Source organism: Dreissena polymorpha, chromosome 2 (assembly GCF_020536995.1).
Source record: "Dreissena polymorpha isolate Duluth1 chromosome 2, UMN_Dpol_1.0, whole genome shotgun sequence".
Lineage (NCBI taxonomy): Eukaryota > Metazoa > Mollusca > Bivalvia > Myida > Dreissenidae > Dreissena > Dreissena polymorpha.
The window spans coordinates 62,711,197-62,728,696 of record NC_068356.1 but is presented as its reverse complement, the minus strand read 5'-3'; the positions used below and the strand labels follow the sequence as shown (position 1 = coordinate 62,728,696).

Below are 17,500 nucleotides of genomic sequence, written 5' to 3'. Positions count from 1 at the left end.
TTCAAACGGGGGTAACCGCACTAGAACAGTCAATGCTAAACGATAAGGGCTTTGCACCGGTTATAGCGTTTAACTATACATGTATATAAATTATAATGATTCTTCTGAAGCGGTATTTTACTATAACAGTTTCCATTTGTGCAACGTTCTTCAGGTTTTGGCCGCGGATTAAGGATCAATGGACCAGCAGACAAAAACATCACCGCCGGAATGACCATGCCCATAGAATGCCACAGTGATCAGTACGGAATTGTCTTCGAGTTTACACACCGTAGTTCCACCCAAAGTGTCGGGATAGCTGAGTGTGATTTCAACAAAGATTTAGGTTCAGCAGTTTTTATGCGTGATAGCTTAAAGTCAGCCTACAATATTACACGGATATCTCGAACCTGTATATTGACAATACTTAGTCTCATGGAGGACCAGTGTGGAACATACAGCTGCAAAGAGCTCTACGTTAAAAGCGAATACGTATATTTCAATATGTCATGCATCGGTAAGTAAGCAAGCAATCATGCACGCAATATAGCTAGTGAGTAGGCAAAAGAACGCAAGTAAATAAGGTAGTAAGCAAGTTTGTAAGTACATGTTTAACATATTCTCAACGTGGTTGAAGGTTATTGTTATATTGTTTTAGTAGAAGTAGTTTATATCAACATATGTCTCGTTGAAGTTATAATAATTATTTAAGCTGTTGATTCTTTTACTCAGAAACAAGATAAAACAGGACTTTTTGCAACAAACATGTATTATTGTATTCTCGTAATATTTAATCTTTTTATCTCGAGGTTAAAGCAAGTGCAATTTTGCTCGAATAATAATGTCACGAGTTCAGAATTAAACATCAATTCACACTCGAACAATAACACTTATTACGTATTGGCAGTGATACTTTTCACTATTTGAAACAGAGAACTGCCACATATGAATCGCTGATATGTGTCCATAAACATTTACATTAATACCCGCATTTTAATAGGTACTATAGATGTTACACGTTTACCAGGTGTGACGAAGGTGCCGCCTGACACAGGAAGAACGGGGACAATTATAGGCATATCACTGGGTGTCGCTGGATTTATTGCATTTATTGTTGCCTTGTGCCTGGTATATCGTAAACGGAGGAATACCACTAATATACCGGGTAAGTTCGTACTGTATACGCCTCTCGTAAATTCATTCGTCCGATAAAAAAGTAACAATACGCCAAACTTCATAATTGATGCCTTTGATGAGTATACATTCGCTAGTATGGACGTAAGTTTACATCCAACACTAACAATACAACGTATAACATAACGATACTTTTGCAGAAAATTGGAAATATATATATGCAATGTATATGTTGTAAAATATGTCTAAACTTATATCACTTACAATTATAATGCTACATGATTAGGATTTCTATGTAAACAGGTTAGCAATGAACATAGTTCGTTGTTCCATTTTTGCAGAATCTGGTGCTTCGACACATGAACATGAAACATTGATGTTTCAGGTATGGTAATGGAGTTAGTTAAGGGATTTACAATTAAAGCTCACTCTGCAGATATTTGACGTGTGTGTATCAAGTATGATGTGTATTTTAGAAAGGTTTTACCGTTTGATGAATGTTGAAGTATTTAATTCTTTTTCCTTGTGTTCATATAAGAATCCCATACATAAATCACATACTAGTATGCAATTGCGTTTTACAAAACGCTGATGTATAACTTAGCATAAATTTGCATAATGTTAAGTGTCTATTCATATAATTTCAACCACAATCAAAAGTTGACGTAGACTATTAAAAGTAACGAATATTTATTGACAATTATACTATGCATTACCCACTAGCTTAACTATCATCAAATGTGATATTTCTAAATGTTTACGTGTTATGTACTAAATAGTACTTCGAAAAACTAGTTCAATAAATACGATTTGAAATGATTATTTCAGGAAACGGGCCAGGAACAAAGTAATTCTGCGTCTGTCATTTCACAAAATATCGACGTTGAATGCACCGAACAGATAATGATCGATGTAAGTATATGCATATGCGCTATGATGAAATACGATAAGCTTTGTCCCCAAACACACATCCACGTTCTGATGAATGATGTATACGTTTACTTAATTGTCATGTTTCATATATAATTTATTTAAATATCTAGCGTTATACTATTCGTATGTTTTTCCAACACTTAATGCAATAAGTCAAACGTGGATGCAATTACCGATATCATAACGCTGATACGCTTGTGGTTTAAAAACTAATGCGTTATCTAAATTTACAGAGAAACAAAGAAGATCGTACTTAGTTTACTTGTCTCTTACCGAGTCTAAACATAGTATAAAATGCACTTAATATATACTATTTTAAAGGCATTAACACACGTCGATTCACATGCTAATGATGAACAGCTACAACCGAGTGTTAGTGCAACTGATTTCCATATGCATGCTGAAGAGCATATGGATAATGTAAGCATATAAGTATGCAGAGTACCGGAACATTAGATATTGAGTATTATTTTCTGATTTTGAAACGTATGTTTTATCATGTCACATTTCACTTAACAGCTAAACGTTAACGTAGACAATTCTAAAATAACCATAGCAACAAAGAAGTATAACAACTCCTTTCCGTTGTTTTTCCTCAGGGTTAAATATTATCGATAGGATTATGCAGCCATAACAATTGCACCTTTAGTAAACGAATTCACCAGAAGGTAGATAAGGAAACATATACATAGCGAGTAATATTGAGGTACATCTATGTTAAAAGCGTTCGGATGGTCGAATGGGCGATGCAATATATTTGGTTCGAACATTTCGTAAACCTTTACAAGTCGTGTTAAGTCACAATATATGTTTTTTATTTGATACAGTTTGAATGCTGAAACCTTGTTTTTTTAATTACCGTGTTTGATAAAATGCTGGATATATTGATGTACTTTTTTTGTTAAGGAGAGTACCAACAACTCAACTGTAGCCTTTGGCGATGATTCAGTTGAACGTTTGAGAGACGCAAAGGATTATTCCAAACCACTGAACAATGGCACAAACCTGGATATACCTGACGCAAACACGAATAACAGCATTTGTCTTAATAATCTGTGTACAGGACCAAACGTTTCGCCTGTAAAAAATGACAGTTTCACAGGCATTGAGAATGTCCCAGAGTCCTGTATGAATACGGAATCGACAGATTCTAAAATAGAAGAACAGAAACAGGTATTTACAAATTGCTTTAATTTGCTTGAATCGCACAACCTAATGTTTTTAATTTTAATAATAGTTGTTATTGTAAGTAGCCTAAATTTGCTGTGGGATGCCATTAACAGATAACTATTAAACTTAAAATTAATGAAGAAATAAACGTAATGTTTTAATAAAAGTAAATTAGTTAAAATAAGTTTGTAGAAAATACTGTCTTTTGCATTATTTATATAGGTAACTGACATTTAACACAATTGTTTTGTTCTTATTCTAACATCACCAAATATTGTTGTGTGCATTTTATTATATTGTTAAAAGTTGTAACATGAAAAATAACTTCCTTCAAATAGATATGTCCGACACTTTCTTACGAACGGTTTTACATAATTCATGTGGGGTTTGTCCAATGAATAAATTTACAATCCAGTCGCATTTAAAAATGTATGAAGTATAAAACAGTTGTTTAAAAATATCGTGATTTTTATTTGTTACAACCGTGAAGGCACGCAAGTGATATATGATGGTTTACGCACAAACAACTGTCAAAAAACGTAAGGGTATACATATAATGGAAAGCAATAAGAATTGATGTAATTTTTAAGGGAAGTCAAATGGACCAAAGGCAAAGATTGAACGAAGAACTGAAAGACGTAGCAAACAGTGGGGCATTCAGTAAGTTTAATAATTGTGATGTATTACGCTGAATGTTTCAGTTTCCACTGAAAACGTTTAAGAGTAATATGGAGTGAAATCTAATGATCTATTAACGTTAAATGTTTTGCAATCAACGTTTCATGTTTGTCAGCTTACCCATTGTAAAAAAAACTTTTTGTTTCAATAGCATTCTCTATTTCATATCTTACTATAAATAGTAGCAAGATAACGTTTAATTCAAATTGATGTGTGTTTGAAATTGCCGAGATCGCTTTTCCACTTCCTATTGTGCTGGTATACACCACACACGATCACTTTTATGTGCCCGTCATTAACTGAGATTGACTTATTGATTAACGACAGAATGGCTACAGGGTATTGAACGCTTTAATTGTTAAGCACAATGTTTTCTAAAACAGACGGACAAATTAATGGAAATAATAAAACTAAATAACTAATACATCTATTATCCCTGACATGTTCATTACATGTGACTGGTGTTTATGGTATTTTCAAATACGCGGTTCAACTCATAATATACATTTGACATGCACTGATGACGCCACATCAGGAAACGTCGCTTTTGGCGCACATTTCAAACAGAAATAATAATAATAATAATAATAATAATAATAATAGTAAAATCTTTATTTAAAGAAGATAGACTTGTTAAGAAATACATCAGATGAAATTACATAATATGCAATTTATATAATACATTTCTTATTTTCAACAAGGTCTTCTAACATAATACAATTTACAACAAATACTTCGTATTTCATCTTGAGGAATAAGAACAAAACATAAATAATCAAGATAAGTATTGATGCAAAGCATCAAAGGGCGTCGTGAATTTCAGTGTAAAAGGCACTCAATGAAGTTACATGGAACGATTTTTTTTCTACTGTAAATATTGATATATTGGCCGATTATTTTAAACAAAATAGAAAAAGATACTGGTATAACCATTATCCATGATTTTGTGTTATAACCCCCAAATAACCATTATCTATGATGTTGTGTTATAACCCCCAAATAACCATTATCTATGATTTTGTGTTGTAACCCCCAAATATTCCATAGTTCATTTTATTAACATTGGTTTCCTTTTTTTAATGGCATCCGTGTGCAATTTTCATTAATGGAACAGAACTGTGTAGGTTTTATAAAATCTGCTTCATCTCACAAAATGCGCATTGATAGTGTCACCTAAAAAAGTCCATACCAAAGGGTCCATACCACCTGGATAGTAAAACGTGTCGCGCTTCGCGCTAATTAAGGAACGGAAAGTGTCACAAAACGCGCATGCACAGTGTCACCTAAAAAAGTCCATACCAAAGGGTCCATACCACCTGGATAGTAATACGTGTCGCGCTTCACGCTCTATATGTGGGGCTCGAACCTTGGACCTCTCACATGTGAAGCGAGCGTGTAGCCACTACACTACGGAACAACCTGAAAAGTCACCTTCTAACTAAGATAAGAGGCTGGGAACGAGATTTTTACCAATCTGGTAAAAATGACTTTTTTAGTTAGGCATATATTATGAAAGTGCTACATCTGACAAATCAAAATCTGAAATTTGAGCATCCAATTCTTAACAAGAGGCCCATGAGGGCCTGAATCGCTCTACTGCTATAAACAATGTGCAGGTTTGGAAATAATAAGATGGAAGCTATGTACTTAAACGCGCAAACAAGCAGAATTTTCTCAAATTCAAGGGGAGATTATTGTGTACTTATTTCTCCGATACTGCTCACATTCAATAGGGTTCAAGTCCTCGTGAGATAAAGATTCTGTGCAAATTTGGAAATAATTGGATGATAACTGTGGAATTAATTGCGTAAACAAGCGGGATTTCAAAAAAATTTCATATTCAAGGGGAAATCATTCTAGACTTATTGCTTCGACGTTGCTCTTTTTAAACAAGGGCTATTTGTTAAACATGCATGCCCCCCATATGGGCTGTCAGTTGTAGTGACAGACATTGTGTGAATAAGTTTTTGGTCACTGTGACCTTTGACCTAGTGACCTGAAAATCAAAAGGGGTCATCTGCCAGTCACGATCAATGTACCTATAACGTATTATGATCCTAGGCCTAATTGTTCTTGAGTTTTTATCAGGACACCATTTTACTGTTTTGAGTCACTGTGACCTTGACTTTTGACCTGAAAATTTTAAGCGGTCATCTGCCAGTCATGATCAATGTACCTATGAAGTTTCATTAACCTAGGTGTAAGCATTCTTGAGTTATCATGCAGAAACCATTTTACTATTTCAAGTCACTGTAACCTTGACCTTTGACCTAGTGACCTGAAAATCAATAGGAGTCATCTGCCAGTCATGATCAATGTTACTATGAAGTTTTATGATCCTAGGCGTAAGCATTCTTGAGTTATCATCCGGAAACCATTTTACTGTTTCAAGTCACTGTGACCTTGACCTTTGACCTAGTGACCTGAAAATCAATAGGGGTCGTCTGCCAGTCATGATCAATGTAGCAATGAAGTTTCATGATCCTAGGCGTAAGAATTTTTTAGTTATCATCCGGAAACCATTTTACTGTTTAGAGTCACTGTGACCTTGACCTTTGACCTGAAAATCAATAGGGATCATCTGCCAGTCATGATAAATGTACTAATGAAGTTTCATGATATTAGGCGTTAGCATTCTTGAGTTATCATCCGGAAACCATTTTACTGTTTCGAGTTACTGTGACCTTGGCCTTTGACCTAGTGACCTGAAAATCAATAGGGGTTATCTGCCAGTCATGATCAATATACCTATGAAGTTTCATGATCCTAGGCATCAGCATTCTCGAGTTAACATCCGGAAACTATTTTACTATTTCGAGTCACTGTGACCTTGACCTTTGACCTAATGACCTGAAAATCAAAAAGGGTCATCTGCCAGTCATGATCAATGTACCTATGAAGTTTCATAATCCTTGGCCTAAGCATTCTTGCGTTATCATCCGGAAACCATTTTACTATTTCGAGTCACTGTGACCTTGACCTTTGACCCAGTGATCTGAAAATCAATAGGTTTCGAGTCCTCATTAATATAAAGACACTGAACAAGTTTGAAAAGAATCGGATGCAAACTGTGGACTTTATCGCGGAAACGCACGGACGGACAAAAACCACGCCGTCCCATAAGCTCATCTGGCTTTCATAACAGCAATATTACAAAAATGCCCTTGACAGATATGAAACATCATAAATATGTTTTTAATAAAAGAAAATGTTTGCACATTTTCTTGAAATAGGTGTGTATTCAGAAATTGAACAGTTTGTATAGCTACAAATTTGAAACTAAAATGAACAACGGCTCATGATACAATTTGTGTTGTGCATGTATACTGCCAGACATATTTTTAATTAGCAATTCTTGTTTATTCAACAATTGATAAAATTAATTAGACAAATTGAATTTAGTTACTTTAAAGTTGCTATGGAAACAGTTCATTTTCAATTGCATATACATGCTATGTGTTATCAACAATATATTTATAGTTAATATATTATTATACTTAGTATAAGTGTAGATAGAAAACAAAATTCACTCATTTCATTTGTAGAGGTTCAAAAACACGATTTTTAACTTTAACAAAATTATAGCAATCAGCAAGACATATTTAATGGCACACCACATTATCATCGATTGAATGTTACACTTCTTAATTTTTGTTTACCGGTACAAATAATATACATGTATACATAATATGACTACATATGTTTACATCACATATCTTGATTTCAATATGAACTGCAACAGTAATTGTGATTTTATTTTTAGAACACATACCAGGCATACAATACAATTTATTTATTATACTGGACAGAAAATTTTATAGTGAGATCACTATGAGTGAATTTTTCATCATTAATCATAAAACAGATTTTCATGTATCTGACTTAGTTTGAAGAAACAACAAAAATGTATACATTATATTCCTTAAACATACTTAACATGTTTAATATGTTAACTTATGGATGATAGACTGTTAAAAAATACATAAGATACATATTGTTGATATTATGTACTACAAATTCGTGCAAATCAATAAAATTGTATTTTTGTTATTCCTTGATGAAAAATGACATGTTAAGTCTGGAATAAAACACTTTATCTGTTTAAAAAAAGTATATCACAACACAATATATTTTCCATATTATCATCTACACAATGTCCAAACTGACAGTATGATGTAAACTTGGTAAGCTCAGGTTGCACCAGGATTGGCAACATACATTTTCGAAGATCTGCAATGATAAAAAATATATAAATAACTGATTACTTATAAGCAACTTTCTACGAACACATCAATAATACATCACACAATAGAGACAACATACTTGTCCACAATTTATTGAAATTATATTCAATATAACACGCAATATTTGTCAATCTTCATCGTTATTTTTCTATTTAATATTAATCTTTCCGAACATAGCATAACAAATTATAATAAATTCATATCATCAAGATGAAAATATTCTTGTTTTGTACATAATTCTCTCTGAAATCTGTATTGAATACATCATTATAATTCAATTGTGTACGCTTATATGTGTAAATATTTTTCCCAAACTGAAAAACACATTTATTTCTTCAAATCAGGCTGTTCACACTATGTTTGCCCTTTCATAAATTAACCACATGTTAACATTCCCTTTTTGAATTTACTATGCAATATCCCTCCAGGATAAAACACTTAAAATTTAGGCATGTGAAATTAACATGTAATACATATTTCTTTAAATACATAATTCTCTGTTTTTAACAAAACGTCCTTTGCATAAGATAATCTTTTTTTTATTACACAGGAAAAACTGTTTAAAAGCTTAACACATATAAGGTAAAAACTGCAGTTTGTAAATCTTTTACGTCCAATCCAGCACTCCTCCTGAATAGATGTGCCGGCGCTTATAGGTTATGGGTTGAAAATTGTAAAAAGGTGCTCCGTTTGGTGTTAATTTTAAATTATTTACATGGTCATATCATACCTGATAATAATGAGCACATCTTTTGGTGTTCGCACTTTGTCTTTTCGCTCAATCTGTATTTTTTGCTGAAATAAATGAATGAAGAGTTGCAGTTTAAAACAAGAATTAAATATTTTTGAATTGATCATGTACACAGCCATTTATATGGACATAAGCAACTAGATCATCTGACAAAAAAGAAACATAAAAAATTATTCTACTAATTATCATCAAATAGAATGAATAACATTATACATTGCTGTCACATTGATTGTGTAGCCACTTCGAATAAAATTACTATTGCATACATGCTATTGTGTGATTGAACAAAATTTTGCAAAGGAATTTTGAATGTTGATTATACAAACCTATTCAGTTCACTTTATCTTAAAGAACATAAAGTGATAGAATAATACTGAAAGGGTAATATAGACCAGTTGAATGTTAGTGTTTACATTCGGGATTTTTCGCGCATGCGCACTGACTGGTTGGCAAAGAGCACTGGTTACAGGACGTAAAACATGTATATATGTTTTTTGTTTAGTCAATAAAACGATACACAAATCCGAAATAAACATTAAACTCTTAAATAATAGTGCAAAAATATAATATTTAGTACCAATAAATGTATTTTCATAAATATAATTTTCCTCTGTATAAAAATACGAATTAGTTATTAACATCAGAGTAAACGTGGTCGGAAGACTAACAACTGGCAATCCCACAAAACAAAACCTGAAAATATTCTTTCGTATTCTTTGGGATAGTAAGATTTTGATAAATCATATTTCAAAGATAATAACACATACATTTATTTGATTATAATTATAAGTGGTGTAGATATTGTTATTGTTCATAAGCGAACAAAAGTGTAAGAGGGGCATTTAATCAATTATATAAAACGAAGCCCTTAAAGTGGAATACATTACAATTTTTAAACATTGTAGTAATTTTACTTTCCATAGAATGAATTATCGTTTCGTTTCCATCGAATGACCATATCATTAAGTTACGCATACATATGAAAAACAAGAACTGCATATTATGCATATTAAACTGTCTTTGCGTGCACCCTCTTTACTGGAGTGATAACAATCTAGCATTTTATGATAAATCAATCTATATATTAATTTGTTTTACGCAAGTATTCTATACCCTTTTGTTGTTTGCTTGTTTTCATGATGTCGTTTCGTACACTATATACAGTAACGGACAATCTTAACACGTAATAGCCGAGTTTAATTTGCCGGTACTCGAATACATTAATTGTGTAGCAGTGAAATTGCACAATATTTTAGTTTATAGTTATTAAACACCGTATTATTGTGATTAAACTGGCGAATATATATATATATATATATATATATATATATATATATATATATATATATATATATATATATATATATATACTAGTTCCTGTTAATCCATTTCGGACAAATATATTCATTTTTTAAATATGTTAAAATATTTTATTTGGGCAACTGTCTCGTATTTTGGCTTTACAATTTTGCTTAGATGATCGCTCAATATGCCAAGAGATGACATGGAGGTATCATAAATTGTGGTCAATGACCAGACACTTGTATGCCACATGTGGTTTATGCAGGGACCCATGAATAGGTCACTGGGATTTATTACACCATATGTTCTTTGTAATTGTTTGAACAGTATCCGATCATAACGAGATAATCGGTTTAAAACACCGGGTTAAAAACGCAGAAACAAAGAGTGTCAAAATTGGTGTGAATAATTAAATAAAAACAATTACATTTATCAAGATAATTTATTTAATGTGTAACAAGGTAGGTTTTTACAGGCAGAAATGTTGAAATCAGTTACTATATGTTGCGTACATAACGTCCATCTATTTGCTGTTTGTTTAATCCTTATTTGTGTTTGTTCATTAAATTTGATTTATTCTGAAAGAATTTCAATATCTTAGATTTTTTATTTAAAAAATGGTTGCGAAGATTTGCCAAGTAGAGATTTTTATGGTAACCACATATCGAGCCTGTACATTGTCTTCCACTCCCGAGTTCGTTTATAGTAAAAACAAATAATAACAACAAAAATACACTTCCTTGCACGCTTATGTTTTATTCAGACATAGTTAGTAAAATTATATTTGATATAGTGCATGATTATCAATAAACACGATGATTATTCAACCTTCTCTATATGCGCTTATATGAATTTCACCTCTTTTTGCCAACCAGTGGGCGGAGTCTAATATTTGCAGGTGCGCGTGACGTCACTCGTCAACTGGTCTATATGGACACAACTTTTAAACGAAATGTCATTACGTTCATTATAGAAAAGTTCAACAACAAATGTTAAATTGAGAAGTGTTTTAGATTTTGACAACTTTCGGGTAAAACACACAAACTTGACATAGCAATATCGTCTAAAATCTTCATTGTGACACCCACAAGGCCACAACGGCTCATACACACACCATGATTGATGGAAGAGATTCAGATTACTAACAAATTTGCAATTTGTTGAAGAAAAACAACTCAAAAAGTAAGAAAAACTTACCTTTAAAAAAGCAGGAAGTTTATCAGAAAATCAACAATGTCGAACTGCGCCCTACTGTATCAGAGACGTAGATGTTATCTACGTCTCTGACTGTATTGATTCAATATATAAGCTGAGGTTGATTCAAACCAACGATAAGAAAATACGGAAATGTATTCTTCCCTTAACTTAATTACCATGGTTGAGGTTATTCTTCAAAATTAAACTATTGTTTTATCTTAATAAGTGTGTTAAAAAAGTACGCGAAACAATCATCAAAAGTTAAAGTCATTATGGAAACGACGTCAGCGCCAAATGGGTCCAAATCTCATTCCCAGCCACATACCCAGTGGGCACCCAAACGTTGTTGCAACGTTGTAATTAGGTTGCAGTCAAACGTTGCAGTTTGGTTGTACCAATGGTGTATATGAAAGTTTTCCCGACGTTTTTTCCAAACGTTGCTGCGACGTTTTTATTTCCAAACGTTGCTGCAACGTTGTATTTAGGTCGCATTAAAACGCAGTAATTTTAAATTCTATTTAAAATAATATAAAAATACTATATATAATATATATAAATAAAATAAATAATATATAAAAAAATTGTTCCCGCCTGGGAATCGAACCCACCAAACCCGATCGCTAGACGGACACCTCATCCACTACAGCACGTTATTAGTGCCAAGTCCCTGTGTTTAGCTATTAATTAAAAGAATTAACTTTGCATTATTGACAATAAATGTTGTAGTAAATGTAGTAGGCACAAAATCAGTACTTATTTACTCTACTGTACACAAAAAATCACCACTATGCAAGATATTCTGACAACAAAAATATACACAATTATCCGTAAAATAACTTCTCCTCCCATAAGCAAAAAAAATGCATTACATACTAGTCGCCGCGCTCCAGCGCGACGCCAATAATAAGTGAACACATTAACCGTGTTAAACATATGAAGATGCACATCAGAAGTTTCATGACTTGAAATTCATTTTAGGAATAAAATTTAATTTAGCTTTTCTATTAGCCCATGAGCTTGTGTATTTGCTCTGTGTATGTCTTCCGTCTTGAGTCCATATTGTTTTTGTATGGGCATTTCCTACGAAAACAACATGTAATTGTTGTTAAAAATGGACACGAATGATCCCATATCTTGTTCCACATAGCAGTTATTCGAATCGTTTGAGTCGTTTGCATTACAATGTCATTACAACTCAAGTAGGTTTTCGAAAGTAATATTTCGAATAGCTTCTCCTTATAAACCCCAGTAGGTATAATCTAATAACAATTGGCTGATGTTATCTTTAGAAAGTCTTCTTTAAAAGTTTTATAAATTGTTCCGTTCCGTTGCATAAGTAAGTCACGAGTACTTAAATCAGCGTTTGTTTCGTTACAACGTTGGCGACATCTCCTTCACTGGGGAACTTATTATGTTCGCATATATAACATAATATAATTTGTTAATTTATGTTTCAACGATTGAGCTTTTTTGATTAAAAAAGAATTTCAGAAACAGACTACATACTTGTATTTGAATTTAACAAGCTGACTACTTATATTGAAGGAACCATTTGTAAGGAACGCTTCGAAAATATATCTAAGTTATACAATTGCTCAAGAAATATAAACTTATGTTGCAGAAAGGGCAAGGGATATTTTCAAGCGAAAACAATTTGGAGAAGAGTTGCTTGAAGGACAGAAGTTGAAGAGTTCTACGTTTGTATGAAACACAAATTGAAAATGAAGGTTGTAAGGACCTACACTGTTCTGTAGAGGAAAAAGATAGACCTCGCACAGTAAGAACAACGTCAGACAAACATGTCTCATTCACTTTGTATGTTTGCAATATATTAAAAACGTTATGTACGCATATATGGTGATGACTTAATATAATGGCGAGTCAATCGTTGCGAAATTCAACGTTTCCATATTTCTTTGGTGTATTTGTATATATATCTTATATATCTCCATGTGTGTGTGGTATATTTGTAAAGAATATTTTGTAAAACGTTATATGTATTCTATAATTTCACATTATGTTTGATATATATATATATATATATATATATATATATATATATATATATTCACACTAGGAACCAATTCAATTTGTGTCATTATATTTAATAATTAATAATGAAATCGTCTGTAGAAGCTCTTTACCAGGATTTACGTGTTCGTCCGCCCGTCTGTCTTCCTGTTTGTCACGAAATAGAACAATATAGACTATGTAACAGCGTCATACCTATTATTGAATATACCTTCGAATCTCTTCGTAAATCCAAAACATGTGTCAGGAATTGTTGTTTATATTGATTTGCATGAGCCAAAATATACGGAGAACAATACAAAAAGTCCAGCCCGACGAGCACAGACGTCGATCCAACAGTTATTCAACTCTTCTCGTAGATTCGGTATTAATCTGTTTTTATAAATTATCGGTTCCTATATATTGCCATCATGTCAATCAAATACCCGTACGAATATACACTTAGTAAGTGTTAAAACGCCAAAAGTTCCAAATATGATTCGATAGATCATTTACTTATTTTGCTGTATTTAACAACATGAGTTCTTATGATATGCAATAATTTGTGTTTAAAACAATACAACCCTACAATAAAATCATATTAATATCTACAAAAAATAAGTGATTCGAACGAGCAAGTTTGGTTTACGCCATAGTTGATAAATATTTCATAAAAAAATGTTTGTTCGGGTTAATTGAAATAATCTGTCATTCTATTTCGAATTGTTGTATTGCGATAGATATTTTTCGAAAATACATGTCACATCCATAAAATTCTAATTCGAAATGCCAATGTAAAAAATGTATTAGCATATTAACGATAAATGAGATGTGTACATGTTTAAAGCAATGGTCGAGCGACACCTTGACCAAATACGAAAAAACCGATTCAGAGGTCAATTGGATATCATATATATATGATATTGTATAAACTTAATTTTGACAGGCAAACCCTCATAAGCTTGTTATAGTGAATGGTATGTTGATTGGTATATTGCATATTGGGTCGGAGATTGACATGACGCCTTATCAATGATCGCTCCGCCCACTAGAATTGATCCACCAATCAGCGATCGATTAATCGAGCGCACTCGTTGGCAACGACCTGTCCGCCATGTTCTAGACAAGCTACATGTTTAGGTTCACTTTTATTCCAACGAGTTTCTTTTGTTTTCCTCTTTAAAAAAACGATTAAAAATGGTTAAACGGTGTCAATGGGGATTATGTAACTCGGGCAATCGATATCCTGAAAGATTAGTTGGTGACATTTAATTAATATCGTTTCCAAAGCCGAAAAGATATCGTGAGAAGTGTAAGAGATGTATAAATACATGCGGTCGTCACCACGAACAACTGAACGTCAACACTGTCAAAGACAATTATAATATATTTTTATCGGATATACTAGCAGCTTTAAATAGTTTATGTTATCGATCTGATTATCACATAATATTTCACTTTTTTTAAATAGTTGTATCAGTTACTAGGTCAGAAGCGCGGTTCATCTGCATTACTTAAAGAGAAATAAAACCCAGCATGAAGCCTAATTCATGCTGTGTTTTATTACTCTGATAGTAATGCACTTAATTGACATCATACATGTTATTTGAAGGTGACATGTGATATATTATCTTATTAACGGTATCTACACATTTGCACTCGTGTGGTGTCACCAATAAACGCTTTTAATCCACACTAGGAGCTCGAATGCCTAGATCTCATATTTTAAACGAGTTTCGTTTATTTTGTTCGGATTAAAAAACGGAAATGAAATATGGCAAAAACGGTGTAAAAAGGGTAAATGCAACTCTGACATTTGGTATCCAGAAAGATTAGTTAGATGAATTAAATTTATACCATTTCCAACGCGGCAATGCGGTCTTGACAAGAGCGAGTTGAAGCTTCAAGAATGATCCTAGATCCCCTTTATAGAACATTAATTTATTTCACAAACTTGAAATGTCATATAAGCAATAACTTAGCATAATTAAGTATGTATTATGTCACGTGTGCATGTAAAATAATTGAGAATTTTGGTAACTTTACGAAATCCCCGTTAAAAATCGCGTTTCTGTATGTGTCAGAAACAAGTGAAAACCATTTTGTTATTATTTTTATAAAGACGTGTCGATAAATGCTATCGTAAAAGAGTTATTATTACTGATATTAGTTAACCAATAAATGCGGTAACTTCGGGGAAGTCGGTACCTGCGCGAGCGTCTGATATTGATAACCTTATCAATTTATAATAGCCTGACCGTATTCCATTTCGTACAACGCTAATTTTATATCAGACAATGTCCAAACTTACTGTGTTGTTTTTGCGCTTAAATTATAGTGATTGATAAATGTCCCATAAGCAATGTTTAATATGATTAATATCACTTTTATACGCAATAACATGTGGGATTGAGGTACCCACCCGGCGTCAGAAAGCGCGTAAAACTCCACCGAATTCCCAGTTATAAAGCGCTATTTCGTGTCAAATACACGGGTAGATACCGGTGAAGTGTTAATTTATTGCAAAGACCACCATTACACGTAATAACGGGTTCCTTTTCGGTAAGCGCGCAAGCGTTTGAGAGCGTGTTTAATGTACCGATTTACCCGTTATAAATAGCTGATGTTCTGTTTAATCGTATATTTTTTGCATTTGCAGAATAACTGAATGGCATCAACCCCTTTACAAGTGTAATATGGTGTTAAACAAGTCCATAAAATCATCCGGAATACTGCGTAAATCTATATGCAGTCTTTAGGCAAAGAAGCCATTTTGGTGTTAGCTTGTCTAGGTTTTCTTCCCACTGAGCCATGTGATTAAGTGGGCGGAGCGATCACTGATAAGGCGTCATGTCAATTGAGCTGCCTTTCAGCCACATATTACGTTTGTATATAAATACTTAAAAATGGAACATTGCAAACACCATTTCTCAATTGTTGTGTCTGTTGCTACACAAATAAATACAGCAACATTTAGTAAACACACAGTTTTACTATAATTTGAACATCTATGTTAAGGACATTTAAAGGGGCCTTTTCTTGTTTTGGTAAATTGACAAATAAAAAAAATTGTTCCAGATTCGCACATTTTCTTTGAAGTTATGATATTTGTGAGGAAACAGTAATACCGACCGACCTTTTACCATGCTCAAAAATATTCATTATGTTCATCTTTTGACTATTTAAAAACCTGAAAATTATAAAGCGTTGCAATGCGAAACGATTGAATAATTTGGAGAATTCTGTTGTTGTCGTTATATTTTGTGATACTACGAGGATTGCTTTTATAAGTGTAAAATACATCGCAGATGGTATGAGCATGGATGGCCGAGTGGTCTAAGTAGAAGACTTTTTACTTCAGGGGTCCACGGATCAGTGGTTCGAGCCCCTTTGAGGGTTACTTTTTTCTTTCTTTAATGGTATTCTTGTTTTTTACTGGAGCTTTTTAGATCCAATGTTTACATTTATCAATATAAGGCATTTAATGAAAGACTTCAATACATGCCAAAATCTGTGAAAAGGCCCCTTTAAGGGTCCAAATTGCACCATTTTTGCGACAATTTAAGAGATTGTAAACGTCATTTTGCAACTTTCCTCCGATTGCGAGGCGCTCAAACACAGAATGCATTGTTTCGTAACTTACCAGATACATTCTAGCTACTGAGCAAACTGGGATGAACCATTTAGATTTTCCAATAAATCCACAGTTTGGACGCCCCTTTTTAAATGTGCAGTAAACTTGTGATCAGACCGATCTTGGAATGCTTTTGTACGAATATGTATGCGAGGGGGCAGAGCACATTCAGTGGCTTTGCTTTGTAAATATTTTGACTAAGCATGCAATTTTAAAATAAAGCCCTAACATATGATACGTATAACTTTTAAAACTGTCAAAACGCTGCAAAATATACCTATTTATTAGTAATTTCTCCACTTTCGAATTCTAATTTTTGGCTGAAACCGCGGAGTGAATAATATAATATATTTCCATTAAGCGTAATACAAAAAGCACAGATAGTACTTATTTGTACACTTATAAGAAATGATAAATTACATTCCTGCAAAAACTAAGCAAGAATCAAGTACCTTTTTGGTATTTCGA

General features: G+C 32.9%; 1 protein-coding gene across 4 annotated transcripts in view; it reads left to right on the top strand.

Annotated features, from left to right (window-relative positions):
* The window catches only part of LOC127870288 (uncharacterized), an 18,186-nt gene extending 4,105 nt beyond the window's left edge, over nucleotides 1–14,081 (top strand). For 2 of the 4 annotated variants that reach the window (XM_052412916.1, XM_052412918.1), the window contains 8 exons: nucleotides 155–496; nucleotides 980–1,144; nucleotides 1,455–1,498; nucleotides 1,942–2,025; nucleotides 2,368–2,466; nucleotides 2,953–3,219; nucleotides 3,807–3,876; nucleotides 13,010–14,081. In XM_052412916.1, coding sequence (XP_052268876.1) covers nucleotides 155–496; nucleotides 980–1,144; nucleotides 1,455–1,498; nucleotides 1,942–2,025; nucleotides 2,368–2,466; nucleotides 2,953–3,219; nucleotides 3,807–3,876; nucleotides 13,010–13,095 — 1,157 coding nt within the window. In that variant the 3' untranslated portion in view covers nucleotides 13,096–14,081. The remainder of the gene's footprint in view (nucleotides 1–154; nucleotides 497–979; nucleotides 1,145–1,454; nucleotides 1,499–1,941; nucleotides 2,026–2,367; nucleotides 2,467–2,952; nucleotides 3,220–3,806; nucleotides 3,877–13,009) is intronic. The other 2 variants (XM_052412917.1, XM_052412919.1) reach the window with 2 other exon arrangements.
* Nucleotides 14,082–17,500: the final 3,419 nt, after the last annotated feature.